The 24,824-nt window shown below is 39.3% G+C and overlaps 2 protein-coding genes across 5 annotated transcripts in view; both read left to right on the forward strand.

Moving 5' to 3' along the window:
• aoc1 (amine oxidase copper containing 1) lies at positions 1-5,379 on the forward strand. Its single transcript, XM_067486258.1, has 5 exons — positions 1-159; positions 859-2,397; positions 3,121-3,409; positions 3,700-3,832; positions 4,123-5,379. The coding sequence occupies exons 1-5, from the start codon at positions 150-152 to the stop codon at positions 4,390-4,392; spliced, it is 2,241 nt and encodes a 746-aa protein (XP_067342359.1). The 5' UTR covers positions 1-149; the 3' UTR covers positions 4,393-5,379.
• Positions 5,380-16,751: 11,372 nt separating this feature from the next.
• slc12a7b (solute carrier family 12 member 7b) overlaps positions 16,752-24,824 on the forward strand; it is a 56,022-nt gene continuing 47,949 nt past the window's right edge. For all 4 annotated transcript variants that reach the window (XM_067485697.1, XM_067485698.1, XM_067485700.1 and 1 more), the window contains exon 1: positions 16,752-17,088. In XM_067485697.1, coding sequence (XP_067341798.1) covers positions 16,878-17,088 — 211 coding nt within the window. In that variant the 5' untranslated portion in view covers positions 16,752-16,877. The remainder of the gene's footprint in view (positions 17,089-24,824) is intronic.

Raw genomic sequence — 24,824 nt, forward strand, 5'->3', positions numbered from 1 at the left:
CACAAGCCAATCAGCCTTCATTACCGCAAAGTAGGAGGTTGAATATAAGCAGCGGTGCACTGAGGGAGGTTTAGGGATGTTTCTGTAATTGCTGAAGTCGGAGGACTGGATTGATTAAGCTCTGCTTACAAAACATTTCAAGCATTAGGATGACTACAGGTACTGTGCCTTGCTCTACTTATTTCTTCCTGAATTACTGTGTTTCTCAAAGAAGCATGGAACTCATGTATAGTCGGTACTTGATGTATAACAACATTGTTACATAAATACTATTATGTTACCTAATTGTGAAATACAATTAATTCCAAAGAATGTGACAAATTACCTTGAGAGCTTCGTGGACAGTTCTATTTCTATGGAAATGTTGAAATTCTTAATGTTGCAGCTGAATGCTGGAAATTAAAACTAGTATTGAACCACAAAAAAACAAACAGCACAGCACAAATATGTAAGTTTTTTCTAGGTTTAGTATTTTGTTAAACATAGTATTACTGTTTCATCAAATTCAGCAGCTAGAGCATTGGGCTAACTGGGCATCCAAAAATTCTTTAATACACTTTTTAAAAATTGGCACTAATTTCTCCTGGTCAAACTGAATTTTTTTCTTTGTGTATTTGATTTTATTAGAAGACAGAACTTTTGGTGTAATCTGCTTTATTTGTTTTTATGTATTTATTCTATACACATTTTTCTTTACATCTGATACTTTAAGTCCATGTGAAATAGGCACATATATTGTACTGTGTTGCTGGTGCATAACAAAAAAAAAAAAATTAACTAAGTAACTCAATGAAAGCAAATAGACTAATGGGAACATTAACTACATTCATGTTCCAATTTATTTCCATCATATTACAGCTGTGAGGTTCCTCAGTCTGCTGCTTCTGGTCAGCTTGGCTGGTTGCAGTGCTTCTAGATCAAGAGAATGGGCTCAACATGGTGCCCCCATGTTTGCGGACCTCACTCCTCGTGAGATGAAAGCTGTGCGGGCCTACTTGCATGGTATTCCAGAAATGAAGCTCACTGATGCTCGTTCCGTGACTCTAATGAAGAACAGTATCCTCCTGATGGAACTCCATCTGCCAAGAAAACATGAAGCCCTGAGAGCTCTTGACCGTGGACAGGCCAGACCGCCACGTCAGGCACGTGTGATTATCCAATTTGGGAATCAGACTATGCCCAACATCACCGAGTACATTGTTAGTCCTCTGCCATCGCCAAATTCTCACGAAGTTAGGACCTTCAAGGGAGATAGGCCTGTCCGATTTGAGTCCAGGCCCATTACTTTTGTAGAGTATGAACATATTACTGGCATCCTAGAGAAAATCGCAACTAAAGCTCACAAACTTCTGTTTGAGACTACAGGGGGATTTTCCTTCACAAACTGCTCCAACCGCTGCCTGACTTTCTCTGACATAGCCCCCCGTGGGCTCGCTCCTGGCGAGAGGAGAAGCTGGATCATGTTGCAGAAGTTTGTGGAAGGTTATTTCATCCACCCAATTGGGTTCGAGGTACTGATCAACCATCAGGACCTCAATCCAGAAAAGTGGACTGTTGAGAAGGTCTGGTACAACAGCATGTACTTTGACAGTGTTGAGGAGCTGATAGAAAAATATGAATCAGGGGATGTGGAGAAAGTCAAACTGCCTGAGCATGATGATAATGACCTCTTCTCCACCTATATCCCCCGGGGTCACACAAATACTCCAACTAATATCCATGGTCCGAAGCTTGTGGAACCCGAAGGGCCTCGCTATCATGTTGACCGAAACTTTGTTGAATATGCTGGATGGTCTTTTGCCTACAGAGTCCGCTCATCAGCTGGACTTCAGGTGTTTGACCTCCGCTTCAATGGAGAAAGGATTGCCTATGAAATCAGTCTCCAAGAAGCTATTGCCTTCTATGCTGGTGATACTCCTGCTGCCATGCAAACAAAGTATATTGATGCTGGCTGGGCAATGGGCAGCTCATCCTTTGAGCTGGCACCTGGCATAGACTGTCCAGAAATTGCCACTTTCGTTGACCTTTACCACTTCTTTGACACGGACAAACCTGTGCGGTACAAAAACGCACTCTGTATTTTTGAGATGACCACTGCTATGCCCCTGAGAAGGCATTTCAACTCCAACTTCAAGGGTGGATACAACTTCTTTGGGGGGCTGGAAAACACTGTGTTGGTGCTGCGAACGACCTCCACAGTTTACAACTATGATTACATCTGGGACTTCCTGTTCTACCAAAATGGTGTGGTGGAGGTGAAGGTCAGTGCCACAGGATACATCCACGCCACTTTCTTTACACCTAACGGACTTCAATATGGTACCAAGGTGTACAACTATGTGCTGGGTAACCTGCACACACACCTTGTCCATTACAAAGTGGACCTGGACATTTCTGGTGAGAATCACACTTAACACATTCACCTTTTTAGTTAGCTGTGACTGTCTGCACTTCAAAACTCAAGAAAACCTAGACCAGTGTCCATGGGACACATGAACTCCCATCAAGACATAGCCCTTAAATTTACCACAACCACAATATTTTCCCGTCATTAACTGTGTGTTTCAGTAGCCTAATCCTCTCAATTATAACTTAACCAAAACCATCTTAAAGAACTACATTTTCCCAGTAGCAATCTGCAGATACTGTGGGAAAAAACTACAGTATTTATAAGAAGAGAATGGTTTAAAAGTGAGCCCACACTGTTTTTTAGAGGACATTGGTAAGTTACTATCCCCTTTACACCAATCTCAATTCAACAAGCTCACAGTTCAAAGGCAGTCAACTATGAAATAAACAAGCACTGAGGAATTTGCTTTAACCAGGAGTTTTATTGATGCCAGTCCAGATAAAAAGACTTTCTGGACTTCACCCAGTCATAAAGGCGACTTTCAAGTTTGTATGACTGTTCTAAAGAAATGTGATTAAGGTGTTATGCCAAAGTCAATAACTTATTATTGTAAAATCTGTCCATCACTTGTACTTTTTAAAAAGTGTGTTCCAACTACTGCTGCCGACAAAGAGAGAAATTGAAACTTCTGGTGCAAAGCTAAATGTATCTCAGCAGATTGCTCACAGCATGACTTTTTCTGACATTGCTATGCCTTCACTGTCACACAGGTCGAGAGAACAGCTTTGAGACGTTGGATCTAAACTATGTCAACTTCACTAACCCATGGAGCCCCAGCAATTTCATCGTCCAATCTAAACTCCACAGGACAGAACACAAGACCGAACGATCTGCTGCTTTCCGTTTTGGCAAAAAGTTTCCCCGCTATGTGCACTTTTACAACCCCAATGAGAAAAATAAATGGGGGAACCAGAAGGGCTACCGTATACAGTTTAACTCACATGCTCACAGTGTCCTTCCAAGAGGCTGGAGAGAAGAAAATGGCATCAGTTGGTCAAGGTAGTAAAATATTGACTGAATATGTTTTTCTAAAATACATTAAGGAAATTCTAGCTTGGGCAAAATATTCAAAATATAACTAGTTGTGTATTTCACTATACACTAACCAAATTAAGTCATGTTTTCTTTGGACATGTTTGTCTGTTCATTGGAGCAAACATTGCGCACATACTCGAATGTCTTTATAATGGCTTAGTCCACAGAGGACAACTGTTACAATTATCAGGTTGAGTTGAGTATAGGGGTTTTTAGGTTAGATTAATAAAAAATGATTGATTACCTTTCTGCAGGTATCCTCTGGCAGTGACTCGTCATAAAGATAGTGAAGTCACCAGCAGCAGCATTTACACCCAGAATGACCCCTGGGAACCAGTTGTATCCTTTGAGGACTACATCCGTAACAATGAAGACATAGTCAATCAGGTACAGTAGTGAACACTAATAAAGATGTATATCCTGCATTTATTCCAATGTCCACATACTGATGAAAGTTAGGAGAAAGTGATCCTGGTATTAATGTTCCCATGAAAGAAAAGTAAACAAAGCTATTTTGTCTCGTAATGATCAGCTGAAACAGTAAAACTACCAGGTGGATTTAATGTTGGGGCTGATTAATGTATATTTAATTTATTCTCGGGTCTCACTTGATGTCAGTGGTATTTCGTATCTAAATAAAGCTTAACTAACTAACTAATGTTGCCTCTCCTGTGCAGGACCTTGTTGCCTGGGTGACAGTCGGCTTCCTGCATGTGCCTCACTCTGAAGACATCCCCAACACAGCAACACCAGGCAATGCAGTAGGGTTCTTTCTTCGACCCTTCAATTTCTTCAATGAAGACCCTTCACTTGCATCCAGAAGCACCGTCATTGTCCGGCCAGACATGAATGGTAACCCCAAGGTTCAGAGATGGACACCTGAGGTCGTAGGTCACTGTGTGACGAACAAGCCATTCTTTTACAATGGCACTTATGCAGGAGTCTAAAGATGTTTTGGGGAGGGGGTGTCCCAAACGTAATTTAGCACAAATATAATTCTGCTCCATTTAAGTAAATCAAATAAGTAGGATGTCACATCATGTAATTTCATTTATTCTAAGTAATGTCCAACAGTGTCACAATATTATGCAACCTTCTTTATGCAATATTTCAGTTTTGAAAGCATCAAAACCAATGTTAAAAAAAAAACATTTTTAATTGGAAATTTATATTTTGGGGCCATTTTTTCAAAACCAGTCATAGCTGTCATTTATAGCTTTAAAATCTTTTTCATACAACATATTTTTTTGCTGTTGGCTTTATATTCCACTAAAGTCTGAACGCTAACTTGCCCATTTTGATGCATGTCTGGTTTCAATCCCATCTCCTTTGAATCCTGCTGCCTCAAATTAAGAAATAGGGACCTAAAGCCTAAAGCAGCCACATGCAAAGAAAGTTTAGTGTGAATGTGACTGTATCACACTAAACCAAACCACACATGTATAACCTGGCAGGGTGGAGAAGAATGGCGGGGGCCCTGTGGGTGCCAGTAATCCCATGTTGGGTCTCCATGGCTGAGGTTTATCAGCAGCAGGCATCCAGGATGCAGGATGCTCTGTGTTCATCCTGCCTGGTGTAAACTGCTGTTCCTCAGCATGCTCTGCTTGTGCCTGTGGTGGGAATGTTTTGCTGGAGACACTGGCTTTACAGAGCAAACAGCCTGATTCCGGATCCTTCCCCACAAACAGTCCAGGATACCACCTGGCTGTGTCGTCTCCCCTGGAAACCTAATTGTACTTGCAATGTGACGGATGATGTACAGAATATCAGCAGCACAACTGCTTTGCTCTTTATATATACATTACTAACAATGTTACTTTACAGTTCTCACAGTTCTCAACCCCAACATTTTGAAGTATTAAATAAATCAAACTGTAACTTTCAACATTTTTACATTTGGTTTTGATTAAAACTCTTCTGTGTTAAGAATCACATATGTCTGCCAGCACTAAATATAACTGCAAAGGAGAAAGCTGGATTTTGCAGAGTTGGAATCAGTGTGTGTGTGAAGGATAAATACTTGTTTTTGGAGTGGAAAAAAGGAATCACGCTGACACTGTTGTCAGGACTTTCACAGTCCAAGAACACGTTTTATAAGTGTGTGCCAATGTTTTACAGTCCTTCTTTTCCTTTCGGCTGCTCCCTTTCAGGGGTCGCCACAGCGAATCATGTGCCTCCATCTAACTCTATCCTCTGCATCCTCTTCACTCACACCAACTAACTTCATTTCCTCCCTCACTACATCCATAAATCTCCTCTTTGGTCTTCCTCTAGACCTCCTGCCTGGCAGCTCCAACCTCAGCATCCTTCTACCGATATATTCACAGTTTCTCCTCTGAACATGTCCAAACCACCTCAATCTGGCCTCTCTGACTTTATCTCCAAAACATCTAAACAGTGCCAATGTTTTACAGTGCACATTCTAAACGAGGGATCGTATGAATGCTACGCTCGCATTAGTCAATAAATGGCATCAGAGGAGGGTACAGAAAGACCATTTGAACTGCGTAACAAGCATTCCTAGCTGTTACCATAGCAATGATGGTCTTGACGCCACAATCCCAGGACAATACTAAACATCACACAGTTCGTTCATGCTAAACTGTCTTATGTAGTTTTTCATGTACAACAACATAAATAACAGTGTCCAATTTGACTTTGTTTGCGCCATCATGGTCCTAAATCTTTCATCTCCCTCTGCTCATTCTGCAGCTTTCTGGGCATATTGGAATTAGTGTAGACACTTTTAATAACTTGCTTTAATAACTTTTAACACTGACTGGTTCGTATTTACGCATGTATCCATGTTAACTGTAGACATATTTAGACAGACAACATAATTCTAAAATCCATAATAATGTATATATTTGCTAAAATGAAAAAGATAACAATGCAAAGAGAAATCCACACAAAAGTTTATATTCCACAGAAGAGAGAAAAAGTTATAATCATGAGGATATTTCTACTATAACAAAAGCAGTGGTAGTCATTGGACTGCAACACAAAGGCTGAGACTTGGTGAGCTGTTGCCACCTAGTGGTTTCTTTTGTGCCACTGTAACTTAGTAACTCAACTGGTACTAGTTGTTAAAACTAGTGGGAATGTTTCAGAAATTATGCTCACATTCATTTTAATTATCACATGTCAAATACTACATTGTACAGTAGGTAACTCTACTACATGTAGTTGTTGGGAAAACATTACTCAAAACGTTTTCCCAAGTAAAACATAAAACCCAGGGGTCTTTACTTCCATGAATTAATCTGGCTTTAAAAGACAACACCTACTTTAAACATGACATAGTTTCATCTTTTGGAAATAGTAGTATACTGTCTCTTGGGACATTGTAGAACCTTTTCATAGTTTAAAATAGCAATAATTTGAATCCCTTAGCATGAGCTGTTTGGTATGAAGTAAGGTCCCAGTCAAACACTGACATGTATGTGGAGGAAGTACATTTACATACGACCAGTCTATTTTCTTTTCTTCTTTTGGTTGTGTATCTTTCCTCTTCTATTGCCAGTTGTGACTTTGCTTTAATCAACCATCTCTTGCCATAACTAGATGATTAAAATCCATTCATTTAAACCTTGGTGTGAATCTCTCAGTGTGACTTTGGTATGGAAATGTCACATATGTCTGAATGGGCTACATCCTGCTTGAGCTATGAATAGCATATGACTGTTTAAAGAACCTGCTCTACATTCAAGGGGTAGCAAGACACACGCCTCATGTCATTCAAAGAGAATGGACATATGTGTGTACAAAATGTTCCATACATCATCAATATGGAAAACAAGTGTGCCACTTTTGGCCAATGAGACTAAAACTGAAGATATGGTTTGGAAGCTTCCCCCAATGGGTCTGCACAAAGCTGTTTTTTGACAATCTGTTTTCACATGATTCTACAAAGGAATTAGCTGGAGACATAAAGTCCAAAATTAATATGATTTTAATTTGATGTTCATTGACTTTGTTGGGAACCTTATTTGTAGCAAAGCAGACAATTCTCTTCCCAATTTATATCATTTCGTAGGCACAGCCTCTGTGTGTGTCTTAACTATAAAAGACAAATCTGAAGGGAGCTGTATAAGGATTATTTAGTTGTGTTATGTATTTATGCTAAAAAAGATTATTTTAAACTCAACAATGGCAAAAATTGTATCTGTCTCTTCCTCTTTGCCTATAATATCCAAGTTACAGTTTGATGCTATTGTGAGGAAACATTTCCAATCAAAATAACAAAACAACTCATATATAATTGAAACCCCCCTTCTGCAGTGTGCAGCACCATGTGCAATCAAACATCTCCGGATGATCCAAAATACAGCAGTATGTCTCATTTATGATCTGCCAAGAACAACACGTCACTCCACTGGCTTCCAGTTGCTGCCTGCACCAGGTGCAAAGCTTTGACCTTGACCTATAGAATAGAAAGACAGGAAATCATATAAGCTGAATTAATTTATCAAGCTGCCTAACAGATTATGAGTTAAACTAGACATCACAGTAATAAGAAAGACTTGTTTCTTATTCACACACACACACACTTGTTTGTGTGTGTGTGGCCAGAGAAGTCCATTGTTGTGTGAGTCTCCACTGGAATGCCAACCATCCCACTGCTCTTTGTTCACTTCTCAAAAAATACGTCTTCACCCCCGCTCAACTAGAATAAACTTCAGACAGACAGAACATTTAAAATACACAAAGAAATACAGGAGGGATTAAAAGTCAGCTGCAGACAATATGGGATCACATAATACTATGCATCTGCAGGAAGGGAGCCTCTTATCACCTGCTACCAGAACTTAGATACCAGGATAACTAGTATCTTGTTACAACTGTTCTAAATGTGCAGATAAACATCAGTGTTTGTTCCCAGAGACTACATCAGATTTTGCATTCAAAGAAAGGGCACATGTAGCAAAAACAACAGTAAGACACGGCGTGAGGGCAGCACTGACTGTGACACATTATAAAATAGCCCAGAATAGTTTCATTAAGCTTAGTTACATTAGGTGGTAAAAATACCCTGTTTATATAAATATGTTGGTGTCATTGCTCGGAATATACTAGTGCGTCATTAGTCATTCAGCGAAGCAGCTGTGACATGTATCTGGTCAATCCAGGCTGGTATCGGAAAATAAAAAGGGGTGGGGGGTTCATGTGGCAGGACACGAGGGTAAAGGGAGGACAGGCTATGTTGCTGTAATTCCAAAACCCAAACTTCCTTCTGAAGTATTTTTCTTTATTTTTGATTGAAAAGGGTGATTGATAGAAAGAAATCAAAACCTTCATCTAAACCTCTGTTTAGATGAAGTTGCATAGGTGCAGTGGTCCACTTTATCCCATTTTGTGAGGGCGTAATTGCTTTTATGGCAACGTGTAATAGCAATAAGCTCCTATGCAAAATATCCTGCAGTTTGTTGTATGAAGAGGTGGCAAAAAACCCACAAAAACATGATACTGTAGTTAACAAGATATTACAAATATCCTGACATACTGTATCTTAAAAAAGGATTTCTGCAGAAATATAAAATGTTCAGATCTTGTTTAATTCGTGGACAGATTTAAAATGAGAAGTTCTTTCAAAACCCTAAAATTCTCATTTTGAAAAAAAAATCCTTCAACATGTATTTTATTTTTTCTGATATTCTGACATTTCTGACATTTTCTCTTGAAATTCTCTTAGTGAACAAAATCAACCCTCACTTATTAATAATCTACTATTCATTTATTGCACTAAAAGCCTGTACCTGAAAGAGTGAGAATAATAGTAATGTAAAATTAAAATATTTCAGTACAGAGCTCATTTGCACCCAGTAAAGTACTTGAGTAAATATATTTGGTTACTTACCCTGTGATTAATTTCAGACAAAGTGCAAAACCATTCTTTGCATATATATATAACAGTTCAACACAAACATATTTCTCAAAACAAAGCAAAGACAAAGTATAATTGAATTGAACTAATTCTAAATATTATATAAAGGATTCAAGTGCAGTTTTCTCCTCTGCTGACTCTCACAACAGGTGTCAGATATAATGTAATGTGATGTGAGCAATGGGGCTGTTACTGACTGAGTGATTGGACTGATTTATGAGTCTAAGAGGAAGCTGTGTTATGCTTTCAGTCCATCGGTACACACAAACGTGGCAGGACAATGGGGTTGGGTTGACTATTACTGCAAAAGTGTAGATGTTTTTTTGGATCTGTTTCAAATACGTGTAACTGAGTACTCAGATGTGTAGTCTTCATCTCCGGTATGGTCCATCAGAGGGTGCTGTGAGACCACAAATTACTGCAGCGTTTGACGCATAGTGTGGCTGAGCTGCATCGAATCTGATATGTTCAATCCATAGTCCATGTGATTATTTTGCTATTTAAAAAAGTAAAAGTAGCAAAGCAGAAAAAGCATGCATGAAGGTCATCTAGTGATGGATTTTCATAACTATTGTGACATAATAATAGCAGCCAGCTGTAGCTCAGATGGTAAGGCAGTCGCCTATGGACCACAGGCTCAGAGATTTGACTCCCGGTCCTCTTGGCTACATGTATTTATCATTTATCCATTAACATGAATGTTGCTGGACACTCAGCACTGAGAATAATATAACACCGGGCTTATGAATGAATCCAGAAAAGTTTGTCATAAACATATAGCATGAGAAAAAGGAACAGTGTGAACCAAATAGCATTTTTGTTAGTTGATGAATACTTCATGCTCATCTGTTAAAAATCTAGCTTTTTGGCTGTCACTGACAGCACATCCAGCTATTATTCACACGTACAAACAGTTCCTGTCACACATGATGAGACTTTTTGACACAAGTCCAGATGCAAAGTGTGCTCATATTCTCAGAGTATCTCAGTCGCACGCTTTTCCCTTATGAATAGTGCAGCCCGTGGGATCTTGTTACACATAGTGTGCCATCTGCACGCAGACAAAAACAAGTGCCATTAATGTCTTTGACCCCTTCCATAATTACTAAGACTCAGCTTCAGCCTGTCATCCCCTGTGGCCGATATTTTCCACTATACCTTTATACTGTAGGTAATAGTGCAACAAATCATTGATTTCATCAGTGATTATGTTTTCACTGATTTAATCATTTAGTCTAAAAACAAAAGGTTTACAGCAACAAAATATCGACTTTGACAAGCTGGTATGAAGAAGAATTTGCATTTTTTTCAATGTGTATGTAGAGGCAGGTTTTCCCGTGTCTGGTGATATGACAAACACTGAAGATTTATTCAATTCCACTTTCCATAATGAAGCTGATAACAAACTAATTTCACAGAAAAGGTTTCTCAAATTAATTCCATACCAATTATTGTGCTGGTAAGCTTTGGTGTTCTGTCCAGGTTTCGTCAAGAGCCTGTGGCACTAGTAGGTGACATGGAAGCCATGTTCCACCAGGTAAAGGTCTTGTCAGATGGTAAATGTTCTGCACTTATATAGCGCTTTTCTACCTATTGGCACTCAAAGCGCTTTACTCTGCTTCTTATTCACCCATTCACACTCACAATCACACACACACTCACATACCGATGGGGAAGCTGCTATGCAGCTGGCCAACACTCACCGGGAGCAACTAAGTTTGGGTTCAGTGTCTTGCTCAAGGACACTTTGATATGTGACTGCAGGAGCCAGGGATTGAACCAACAACTGTGAGATTGGTGGACAACCGCTCTACTTTTCTGCACCACAGTCAGATGATACAGTGTATTCTGAAAACATGACTAAAACACACTTATTGACATTGTTGTTACAACAATTGTCAGACTTGTAATATTATTCACTAACGAGCTCTTATAGTAAATATAGTTTAAAAATAGTTTAAAAAGGCCTCCGAGATGCCAGAACAGCATATTATTCATCATTAATAGAAGAAAACAAGAACAACCCCCGGTTTCTGTTCAGCACTGTAGCCAGGCTGACTAAGAGCCATAATCCTGTTGAGCCTAGTTTTCCCGTAACTCTGACAATGACTTCATGACCTTCTTTATGAATAAAATTGTAGCTATTAGAGAAAGAATTCACCAGATCCTCCCCCCAAATATTACAGATAGATCTTCATGTACAGCAGTGCTGGAATCCCTGTTAGACTGCTTTTTACCTATAGATCTCTCTGAGCTAACTTCAGTTATTACCTCATCTAAACCAAAAACCTGTCTGTTAGACCCTATTCCAACTAAGCTGCTCAAGGAAGCTTTACCCTTAATAGATACGTTTGTATTAGATATCATCAATCTATCTTTAGAAACAGGCTATGTACCACAGGCCTATAAGGTAGCTGAAATTAAACCACTACTTAAAAAACCCTGTCTTGACCAAGGTGTTTTAGTCAATTACAGACCAATGTCTTATCTCCCCTTTGTTTCTAAAATCCTTGAAAAAGTAGTTGCAAAACAATTATGTGATCACTTTTATAGGACTAATTTGTATGAAGACTTTCAGTCAGGATTTAGAGTTCATCATAGTACAGAAACAGCACTGGTAAAAGTCACCAACGATCTTCTCATGGCCTCAGATAATGGACTCATCTCTATACTTGTTCTGTTAGATCTTAGTGCTGCATTCAATACCATTGATCATAACATTTTATTACAGAGACTGGAATATGAAATTGGGATTAAAGGAACTGCACTAGGTTGGTTTAAATCTTATCTATCTGACAGATTTCAATTTGTTCATGTTAATGATGAATCCACCATTATCAATGGAACCAGATGAAAACAATCAGTTAATCAAGCTACAAGCATGACTACAAGACATAAAGGCCTGAATGTCCCACATTTTTTTCTTCTAAACTATCTGGGCCCAAAAATCTCAGAAATATAATGTTGAACCATATTGTTACCCTAGATGGCATAAGTCTGGGCTCCAGTACTACTGCAAGGAACCTTGGAGTTATTTTTGATCAGGATCTGTCCTTTAACTCACATATAAAACAAATCTCTAGAACAGCCTTCTTCCACCTACGGAACATTGGCAAAATTAGGAGCATCCTGTCTCAAAGTGATGCCGAAAACTGGTCCATGTGTTTGTTACCTCTAGGTTGGACTAGTGTAATTCCCTACTTTCAGGATGCCCCAGTAACCCCCTAAAGAACCTGCAATTCATCCAAAATGCTGCAGCAAGAGTGCTGACTGGAACTAGCAAGAGAGATCATATTTCACCTTCACTAGTTTCTCTCCATTGGCTTCCTATTAAATTTAGAATAGAATTTAAAACCCTGCTTCTTACATATAAAGCTCTGAATGGTCAGGCTCCATCATATTTAGAAGACCTCATAGCACCATATCATCCCAGTAGACCACTTCGATCTCAGAATGCAGGCCTACTTGTGGTTGCTAGAATTTCCAAAGGTAGAATGGGAGGTAGAGCCTTTAGCTATCAAGCTCCTCTCCTGTGGAACCAGCTCCCAGTTAAGATTCGGGAACCAGACACCCTCTGTACTTTTAAGTCTAGGCTTAAAACCTTCCTCTTTAACAAAGCATATGGTTCATAGAGTTTTTCCTCTCCACTGTTGCCTATGGCTTGCTCCAGGGCGAATTGTTGGGTTCTCTCAACACATCTTTATAATCTTGACTTTATTCTGTAAAGTACCCTGAGATAACTTTGTGAATTGGCGCTATATAAATTAAGTTGAATTTATTTGAATTGAATATCAATTTGGAAGATTTACTCAGGGGTATCAGCTGCATCTACAGCAAATTCATGAGCAAATAGAGTTTTATTAGATGTTAAATGTCCTATCAGTTATCACCAGCAGTGTTGTAAACTTTGTAAGTAGGTAGTTGGGTTTTGGCATCATTGCATTTTCTGGTTGATTAAATCAGATTTGGAAAAGCCATTAAATAAAAGAGCTGCAGAATTTCCAGAGAGTGTCACATTTGAGTCTATTTTAAATAATTAGCTTAATGATTTTTTTTTTTAATTTGTGAAAATGGGGGATGGCAGCTGATCCTCTGCTTCTCCCAGCACCTCTGTACACCTTTACATCATGGTCCCCAATGTGAGATCTTTTTAGACTACTGAGATTACAGGACCCACCCCTGTCTGCAATGGCAGGGTAAACACAATGACACAGCGGTAGGGGGCCCATTTCACAATAAAAGCTTACTTTTATATTTTAGTTAAGACCCACATACTGTACACTTCCTACTTGAATCGCTGGCCCCTTAAAGACAGCCTAAGCAGTCTTAGAGACAGCTGAAGCAGTCTTTAAGGGGCCATTGAGCATCTGCCTTACTGCCACAGAGAGAATGTTAAGGCCACCCAGTGTAATTGCCTGACCATTGCCTGACCATTAGCTTTTACCATTAGCTTTACCATTAGATTTACCATTAGCTTTATAAATATAGAAGAAAAACTGTGAAGTACTTAGTAACAGTAATGTTTAGTGTGTAAGTTTTTCTAATATTTTTAGTGGAAATACACTGACAAATTCTTAATGTGGACAAGTAAGGCACTAAAGGAGGCACATGTATGTGCGGCCTGGATGAAAGTAAGCATCCCTCTTTGTTTTTAAATCAAACGCAGTCTGTCTTAAACTGGAACAAAGCCACGGTCACCTGTAAAAGTGTTAGCAAGTCACTTTCCAAACCATATTATGTCATTCAGTTTGTGCTTTAAAATAAAATGCAGCTCGGCTGACTGTCCTCTCTTTTTGTGCTGCCTGCTCTGGGACACACACACAGAAATACCGTCTTCTATCACTATTTACAGTAGTAAGTCAGATTCACATTAACTGGGTTACTAAAGAACATACAGATTTATTCCCTGATAACCCAAGAAACTCTGAACGCCCTAGTTACTGTAAGTGCATGTAAACACAGTCAATAAGTATGACTACCACTTCACTGTGTCACAGTCTTCTACCTCACTCAGGCACCCTGACAACTACCCCACAGCAAGTTTGTTCAGCTGCCTCCCAGAGGGCAATGTGACAACAAGAACCGGAAGAGAGGATCTATATTTCTAATGAGTCAAGACTAATCATATGAACTACAGTCAACTGATCTTTACTTTCATCCTATTTGTTAGCGAAACACTTTAATAATACAAGGTGTTACATTTTCCCAATGAGATTAACGGTACGTCGAAAACCCTATTTAACACTATTTATTTTGTAGCTGACGTAATGATGTGATGAGGTAAATGAATCCAAGGATGTTATTTTATTTAGAAAGTAATGAAGAAATGCACTAAAGCACTGAATTCAGTCAGTGAGCTGTTGCTACACAGGATTGATGTGAATAAAACAATACTTTAAATCTGTCAAAATTATAATTTTGACCTAATGCATGATCTTAAACCAAGATGTTGCCTCTCTAAAATGAAATTATGAGTTATATAAGTCAATATTTTGAGACACTGAGTCAGATTGTGAAATTATTAGCATTTATTCAGAACTGAATGTCCACCCTCCATTTGATGAGAGACAAAGATGAAGGCTGACATTCGTCACCCTGAGTTGCTGTGGATGTGCTGTAAAGGTCACATCTGTTCTCTTACAGCTTAAGACAGTAATCTACATTTTATTTTGTTCAGCCTGCGAGTCATTCGAATCGAGGTGATGACTTTAGCTGCAGATGAGGAAAACAACACGGACATGGAGGATTACAAGTTACTCTATTTCAGTCCCACACCCTGTATGAGATGCACACACCCTCCATACTTCCATCCACTCAGACACAAAATCAATTAAATATCCACACAAAGCAGGTTAAAAGTACCTTATACACATGAAGAAAGTGCTTAAACCTTCATTTGTACCTTGACTTGTGTGCAGTTAAACACCTTTTTGTGCCCCTCCCATTGTTTTATTCAGAAACTGAAATGAAAGGCTTCCTGTAACTTAAACAAACCCACCCCTAACCCCTCCACTCCCCCTCCCCACTTAACCCTCCAGCCTTCGGTCATTCAACTGCTCTGCCAGCTGTCTATTTTAGATGTCTATGTATCACCCTTCAAGCAATTACTGTCTGAGTGGTCTCCTGGAGTTCATCCAGAATAATGTCTTCTACTGACTTTTTTATGGCCGAGACATAAACGACGGAGTATTTGACATGTCGTATGTGAAAGATGAGATGCTCTGAGAGGAAATGAGTTTCTATTATTGAAATCTATTACACACGGCGTATGCAGAACATTCAGGTGGTGGTTTAAAACATTTTGAATGACTGATTGACTGGCAAAAAGACTTATATGGGAGGGGGGCAGAGATGTAATGAACAGGAGAATACTCACGAAAGAAACGATCATTTGAATTAAAATTGCATCAAACTTGAATTACGAATGACTCAAGTATAAAGCTCTGGCTCTTGGCAAGAGAAAAATGTTAATTATTATTAGTTTATTCAATATAATAAATGGACTCCAAAGACAGGAAGACCAATAAAACAACTTCAAATGAAGGGCCAGCATCATGTGTGATTACTGTTTGCTAATATATGATCAGTTGTTTTATTTTACTGGGTATAGAAATGTAATTCTCAGAAGATGTATTAGTGAAAAAAGATAATGCTACATTGCAGACGTATGCTGCTGTGGCGTGTTTTGACAATTTAGATAATGCTTGAAGATATACCCTGTCCCACATGTCAAACTGATAAAGCTCAGATTTGTGCAGATGGCAGGACGTTAAGACCCGAGTCTTCAAAACTGATTGGGGATTTGAGAGCCAATTCTGTCCCGAGATAGAAGAACAATTTATGCAAAGATGCAAAATACCAATGTTATTATGGCGAGGTGTAAGTGAATGACTAAAGCATCACTGCTTTTTAAGTCTAACTGATTTATTGAGTTTCTGTGGCAGGGTATTAATGCTGGAGGATGTACAGGGTGGGTGTTAATTACCCCATCACTTTGAGACAATTAAAGAAGCTTGTAATAAAATTTGTGTGACATGCCAGTGCATGTGCACTATTAGAACAGACCACATGTCTCACACGCATGGCTTTAGTTGCCTTTTTTGTTTTTGGCCCAACTTAATTTTACATAATCATGAAGTAGATTAAAATTGTGTGAATATGTAGTCACATGAAGGCCAGAACGTCTTCTCTTTTATTTTGGTATTTTTGCTTTAAAATGCAAAAAAAATAAATAAAAATGAAATAGTTATGATAAAGGTTGTGCAAATTTTAGAGCCCGCTTATTCCGCGATTAAAAATTTTCAGCCACTCAAATTTGCGCCTGGGGTTGATTGACGGCGCTTCTTGGTCCTCTCGACCAATCAGTACATAGCGAGGGGTTGTACGTCTTTAATGTAGTCAATCCTCCGATCAGCGAGTGTGCGCGTGTTTGTGTAGACACCGTCCCCGGCTTTCGCTCTGTTGAGTTGGAACCTGCAGAGCTGAACCGGATCGTGTGGCATTTCCCTCCAACAAAAGTACAGCGAGACTGGCGACAAAAACAGGGACATGGTGGAAAGATTTGTGGTAGTCCCGGTTGAGGGAGGAGGGGGAGTCGCTGGGGAGAGGGAGCACACGAACGTTGCTTGGTGCACCGGCACCGGCGGTGGCGAAGACGGAGTGGATGAAAGCGAACCAGAGGAGAACCGGGTTTTCGATTTGCGGGACCCTAAAACTACGGTGCCTATCCTGAAGTACAACAGAGAGCCCAACAAGTACGGTAAGACGGCTGCCTGTTACAACCTCCGTGCCCCAGTTATCTTACGGAGGATTATGATCCTCCCTAGTGCGCACCGTGTTGTGGCAACGTAAACGTTAATTTACCGACCAATTTAACTCAACCAGTGCAGCGTATGTCAGTGGAAAAAGGCGGAGAATGGTTTATTTTGAAATCTACTTAACAGGCGTTAAAGCTCTATTATTTTTTTTATACTTTGCTGTAAACAAGTTGCCTTTAAGCAGTAAGATGTCATTTACCTTCCCACTTTTTACCACACTGCATGTCAGGGCTGGAGTGTACGTCTACATCTTTCTCCTGGACCGTAGGATTTTCTCTTGCGGCGCCGTTGTAGGCTCATTTGGTTGGATGACCCTCAATTTTCAGAAGCAGACATACGCGATTAGGACATAAACAAAAAGTTAACAAGGACATTTGGACATTCTTAGGAAACTGTTTTAGAGTTGTAATTGAAGAATGCTAGTCTGTATATCTGAATCACATACCCAAATCGAATATTTGGGGTATGTGGAGAGTTTTTTAAGATGTAAGCGCTGCAGGCTTCATTCTGAAGGGTGCAGTCATCAGCTTCAGGAAAGCTGTCAGCTGTTTGCTGACCACGTCTTGGTTCATAATTTTTTTTTTTAAATGTTTTTCTCCTCTCGGCTTATCCTATGAGTTCAGGGTCGCCACAGCGGAACATTTTGTCCGCGTGTTCAAATTTGGCACAGTTTTTACGCCGGATGCCCTTCATGACGCAACCCTCCGCAATTTCTACCGGGCTTGGGACCGGCGCTGCGCGGCTGGGGACGGGAATTGGCTGTTGGGGGTTCGCTGTCTTGCCCAGGGACACCTTACCCTATGGTCGGTAGGCAGCCACTCTACCAACTAAGCCACTGCCGCCCACTACATCTTGGTTCAGATCCCTGCTCAAAATGTTATAATGGGGCACAAATGTTGAGCACCCAATAAATTAGTGCAGTTTTCTCAGTCTTTCCTAACAAACCATAAGAAAGTACTTATTTGATTGCAACTCTTAGGGGATTAATGCAAAGTTCTTCCTTCTCACATCTCCAGACATGTTTAGGAGGGGCAACAGAAAAACAAGTCCATAAATCTTCAAAAAACATAACAATTAATAATTTAATGTATGTTGTCTGTGTGTGAAATTTCTGTCTTATATATCAGCCATGCACTCCTCCACCAACAGGAAGCAAAATACTTCTGCTTGCCAGTCTTCATGTCAGTTGACTGGTAGGATCCTCCGCAGGGACAGAGGACTTCAGTAGTATCATACGTTATCTTCCACTTTGGATGTGTATGTACCTGCTGTTTATGTGCTGTCTCCTGGTGGTTGTGGATACCACGGCTTCCAGGTGTGGACGGGTAATATACAGACTAATGCCCTTGATTTTTAATCAGACAGGAGAAGTTAGAAAATACACATCGGATATTTGTGAACCAGCTATGGCACTGTTGTGGACCGATGGCTATTTGGACTATACTATCTATACAGTGTTTATGAACACTATTATTCACTACTCCATCCAGTGGCTGATCGAGAGGGCCCCCAAACAAAGCATAGCTAACCTTTGGGTGTTGTCTTGTCCCACCCCTGATTAGGGATACCACAACTCCACAAAAACCGGGGTGACTAAACATGCTTTTCAAATGGTCTAAAAGAGCTGTCCATATTCTAACTTTAACGTCCTGACTGCAAAAGGAAGCAGTAGAGTCAGTAGGTGATTAGACAGGGTAATCCAATGAAACTTTTAGTTTTGTAATTTTCAACTTCATTTTCAACAACTTTGCAACCTGTTAATGGGTCTTTGGACCATAAAGACACTTACTTATTAAATTACTGGCACATGGTATATTTACACCACAGCTACAACAGGTTACATTAGGTCACTGGTTCATCTTGACCTTTGTCCTCGTATGAGCCAGCAGGAGTGTTTCTTCTGTGGTCACTGTGTCTTGAAGGGTTGGAGGGTTCTGATGATGTCATCAATGACATCACACTACCCCCCTTCGAATTGTTGACTTTGAAGATGGCCTAGTCTGATGTTTGTTTACAGCTATTCCTGTAGTTCTGAAACTGGCTTCAGAATCCTAAACCACAGCAAAGTACCCTAGTAACTAGTAACCTAGAGATAAAATGAGTCACAAATAATATAACACTGCAACGAAACATTGTGTGATTAAGTTAGTGTAAATCAAGTGTCACCAAACTGTAACTGAGAACATTAGTATTTCATTTAAATATTTAACTTTAGAAATGGCACCCTTGTGTCAGAGGCAGTAGCAAAATCATTGAAGGTTTTTAAAGGAACTTAAAATTTTACATAAGACATGGTATAATATGACACCCTCTCAAAACCCACTGTACTGTACAGTTCTGCTTTGTTTTTAGTATATGTATCTTTCTCTGAACCGTAACTTAACTGCAGTTTTTCGCCTCAAGGCTAGTTGGACCAGGTGCTTGAAAACAATGTGTTTCTATAGCAACAGGTTGGGGGTTGTAAGGTGGTGGAAGTAATTGCCTGCACACTTTCCAAGGAAGCATGCCAAATTGTACTGCACTGATGGTTTCTGTGTGTATAGACAATCTGTTGTTTGGATCAATTGCTGATGGTATTGTTAAACTGTGCTGAGCTGCCTGATGGGGTAGGGCTTGCATTAAGTACATTAGGCTCAGAGTAGTGCCGCTTTCCACTTACCCCACTGACTGAGCCTTGAGCTTCTAAGACCTGAAAACTGAATGAAAAAATGAGAAAGGCCACTCTGGTGATCATGGTGGCACAACAGTGTTGCTGATTTACTGAATCAGTCTGTTACTGTATGCTAGAGCCCATGAAATATCCCTCTGTCCCAGGTGCAGGACAAAACGCTAAATGCACATGTACAAAATTCTGGCTCTTACTTACTACCTTGATTTATATGACATGCTTAGAAAGTTTCCTTTATTTTTAACCTCTGTAGAGGGGATCTTACTCGAATCTGGCGAATCTGACGCTCCAGCAAATACTTCACTCCGGAGACCGTTGTATTTATTCTACTTGCTTCTCAACTTAGCTGATGACGGGTCAATTGTACATACAAGTTTAAGTACAGTAATCTTACAAGCACGTTCGCAAACAGCTTCATCAAACAAGTTTCTCAAATGCCAGTTTTTTACTTATGATATGACAGTTATAACATTAATTTAAACATTGACAGTGGGTTACGAAGACATTTTTTCAGAATTGATGGCTCTCATGGCACAAGTTGTGCTTAGGTGCATCCTTGTTGGGTTACATTATTCTTGTGGGTGTGTGTACAAGTTGACTGGATTCCTCCTGTGGCAAATGGAACTGACTGGCTAAAGTTAAGAAAGGTAGACAAGGTCTCACAATCCACATTGCATATCAGGATAAAGCCAAACCATAGAGTCGAAAGAGCTCCATGTAGACCTCTGTGTTAAACTTGTGGCAAGACACACATCAGTTCACCTGTTGCAACCTGAAAACATTTTAATACATAGAGATAAATTGTCACATCCAGCATCCCTTTCAGTCCTGCAGCCTAACCTGTGATGTTTGTATAATCTATTTATATTGTGTAGTTCAGAAGTTCTTTATGACCGAAAAAGAATCCGCCTCATACTGCAGGAGAAGGAGAGTTTTATTGCATGTCTAGCCAACACATAGCTGCAAAATCCCTTCCACATGATTTCTTATGATATAAGGACAGGTTGGCACCTGTGTGTTGACTGAATTTCATTCTAAACCAGATGAGGCTACAGATAGGTCTGGGTATCGATCTTATCACATATTGAAAAATGCCTTGCCATTGGAAACCTAAGCAGGCCTGGACAGTGAGAGGGTTCCTCATGCAACTGAAAATTATATAATAATTGTTACATTATGTTTTTGTTATGTAGCTTACCCTCAGTGATATACAGTAAAATGTAAAGGGACTCTATGTTACTACATGCACTATGCTGTACTGTTATTGTGGGCTCTGGCAAAGGTTGAGGGTTATATAGTATTTTTTAAACATTTGTAAACTATAACATTTATGAATTAATTATGAGCTATGAATGTCAAGAATTTTTCTGCAGGTTTTACAAAATGCAAACAATCACCCAGTAGAGGAAGGAAGTAAAGATACTTGCAAGACTCTTTGAGACTAGATTTTTAATAGAAGGATTTTCCCATGACAACAGAAGCCACACCCCACCAAAAAACTGCCAATATTTAACGTGCAACAAATAAATCTTCTTTGCAATTTAGTCAGCACTTTAAGATGTTGCAATTCATGGCGCAGCCTTTTCTGCAACAATCTATTGATTATTTTTATTAAATAAACAGGGCTTTTTACCGATTTTAATTTTTTTAAAGATGAGCTTTACTGTGTGTGATTCTTATGTATTTGCAATCAGCAACTTTATTTGCTCTCTTGAAAATGATATCACTGTACGTAACCCAACACATAAAGACATTTGAAAATAAACTGAACTGTGTTGTTGTAGTATTTGTGTCATTGAGATTGCAAAAGAACTGTTTAGGGTGAGGTCAAGTAATACATTTTGTAAAGAAGAAGTTGTGGTAATTGAAACAGAAGAAAGAACAGACTGCTCTGTGCATAATAGTGGTCGTTTGTTTTAGTGGTTTGTTCTCCTTTTATAAACCTTTCTGATGATCTATAGTAAACTAACAACTTATAAAGTAGATTGTATCTATTCTAGCAATGTTTATATTAATAGTTAAGGAAATCATGGTGCAGTTTCATGGTACAACAGTGGATCCACACTCCTGCTTTCATTAGACACTCAGGATGACTAAGGTTACATTGATTTATCCGAGATTAGCAGGCAGTGAAAGATAAATGAGGTTCTACAGGGACAAGGGTCTTCAAAAGGTGTTGGCTTTAAACTTAATGCAACAGTAAACAGCCAGAGACCATCAGTCTCTCACCTCTCACCAGTTCACAGGCTGGCCAATGTCAGGGCCTGTAGCCTTTCATACTTGTGTATTTCCTGTTGTAACTGAGACATGTTAGCAGTATTATACGCTTCCTTTCTTCAGTGCTGTTGCATAATCAGCCATAATCCTACACGTCAGCTATTTCAATGAATTGGCAGAAAGTTTCTCCTTTTTGAGTACTGTTTCCCAAAAACCTGTTAGCATTTTTTAATTTGTGGCATATTCAGTTTTTATTCCCCTTGATGGTATATAATTTGAAATAATACTTAGAAAATCACAACAAAGGATATGTACATATAAGCATAATTGTTAAGAGTGAGACAGCAGCAGTTATGATTCTTGATACCATACAATTACAGCTCCAGTCCCAGAAAGACAAAATAGTTTGGGATTTTTTTAACATGATCTTAATAGAAACATGAGTAATATTTTTCATCTCTCTGTGCCTCTTGATTGCTAAAACCTTTCCTGCTTTCCACAGTGTGCCTCAATGTGTCACGGATTAGGGTTTTTGGTTTTTGTGGACCCAAGTAAGGAGATGGCAAGAGGAGGTTACAAACGAAAGGGGTTTATTGAAAGGAAATGGAGAGTGAAAACAACTGAAAATCGCTCCTGTAGAACAGGAAAACACACGCAGAAAAAGGTAAAAAACACAATAAATCAGAAACTGTACTTAAATACTTTAGAAAGGTATGATAGATTAAACTGGGACTGTGTCAGGGGAGCAGGGAAACATACATGCATACACGTGAATAGACTAAACCAAAAGAGGTTCCCACATATTAATCACCAGAAACAAGCTAGACAGCCGGTTTTAAAAAGACAGGAGCAGGTGAAAATAATCAGGCGCTGATGACACTAAAGACAGGAAGTAGGCTGAGGCGCTACAAAATAAAAGCTGTAGACAGGAAGTGAAGCTGGCAACAAAAGGGAACAGAGTCATGACCGAATGTTTTCTACTGATCAGCCCTTGATTTGTCTAATAAATACAGTTCAAAGTTCACTTGAGACAGGGCTACACTGATTTTGAATTTATCTAAATTACAGTGTGACAGATTTCATTGTTTTGAGATTCCACCTAGCATGGCCTTTTTTTCTCACAGTATAGTCATGTTTTGGGTGGGAACCAAAGGACACTGTGGAAATTAGGAAAAGTTTGAACAACCAAGAATCAGATGGCAGATTAGTCAAACACAAAAACATTAAAAAAAATATCCCTGCTAAGACCAACTTGAAAAATCGCAAACGTTTCCTTAAAAAAGGGAAGTGCAAAGATTGTACAATGTATACGTTTACTCACTATGTGTATGTACAAGAAACTAATCCTGATGCCTGATGCAGGGTTTTTTTGGCCTGGGCTTGGGAGTTACATATTTCCTTATAGAAGGCCTGTGTTACAAAACATGCATATAGGATTTGAAAAATGTCAGTGATTGACAAGCACAATGTGTGACTGGTTCTCTGAATGTTTTTAAAAAGTCATGTAATGTATGAACTCACAAAGTGGGGCGGCTGTAGCTCAGTTGGTAAGGCAGTGGTCCATGGACCACAGGGTCAGTGGTTCGATCCCCGCTCCCTGCTACATGTCAAAGTGTCCTTGGGCAAGACACTGAACCCCAAGTTGCTCCTGGTGGGTCAGGTGAGCACCTTGCATGGCAGCCACCGTCATTGGTGTGGTGTAAATGGGAATCAACATTGTAAAGCACTTTGGATAAAACTGCTTTATAAGCAACTATTTACAAAGTTTGTTTTTTATTGTTTCTTTGAATGTAACATACGTAATTACACGGAGCAGTACACAGAGTAGGCTAATCAGTTAGAGTGACAGAAATCTCAGAGTGTGAAGGTCGCCAAGATTATTGTGTGTCTGTGTTTCACGATAATTATTATTTAGTAATAATTGGAGGTGGGTTCGGTATGAATAGATTAAGGTTAGTAGAGCGAGTCTCCTGCATGTCCTCAGCCCACAGCATTATTTTAAGTTGCATCCATGTTTAAAAAGGCACACACTTTGGGTATCATCTGCTACTCTCTGCTTTATTTGGAGTCCAGCAGTAAGCACATGGACACCAACTGGGCCCTGGCATCCACTAATTCAGCCCCAGGCCTCCCAGTCTGCTGCTTCTCCCTGCCAGCCCTGCATGGGGTGTTTGTTCCAGTTGCTTGTTGTTTACACGCAATGCTCAGAAGGATGGGTGTGTCCCTTGCTGGTCAGACAGAAGGATTTTTGGAGAATTTCCACCTCGTTTGGAAACACACCAAAGCCCAGTCTGTGTAATAGCTTTTGTAATTTACAATTTTTATTCGTTTAAAAATGTCAACTGGAGTGCCCTCAATTAGGGATATTGATCCATAATGATAGTTAATAAACCTTTCTGCTGTGCCTGTTTGTAAAAGTATTTAACTATTCTTTAACTTAACTTGTTGTCAACTTGTATAACTTTATTATATCAAATTGTACTTTATTTATTGTGTTTGACCATCAACTTCTTCATGCACAAGCATAATGCTGTTTTAACTATAACCATAAAAGGTATCAAAGTCAGGATAAGATATAAAACATGACCTAATAATTTATCTCTGCATAATTCAAATATTTTCAGGTTACTGTTCAACTGGTTCTCTGAGGCCTTTACATCATAGACAGTCTCGGTCAATTTTGTACTGTGGAACATGTGCTAATAATATGAGCCTTTCACTTATGGCTGTTGTCACCATTTTGTATAATACAATATTTACTTTAATTTGATAATTTTCTTGAATCTTACTGTT

The sequence above is a fragment of the Channa argus genome, chromosome 19, assembly GCF_033026475.1.
Source record: "Channa argus isolate prfri chromosome 19, Channa argus male v1.0, whole genome shotgun sequence".
Taxonomy (NCBI): domain Eukaryota; kingdom Metazoa; phylum Chordata; class Actinopteri; order Anabantiformes; family Channidae; genus Channa; species Channa argus.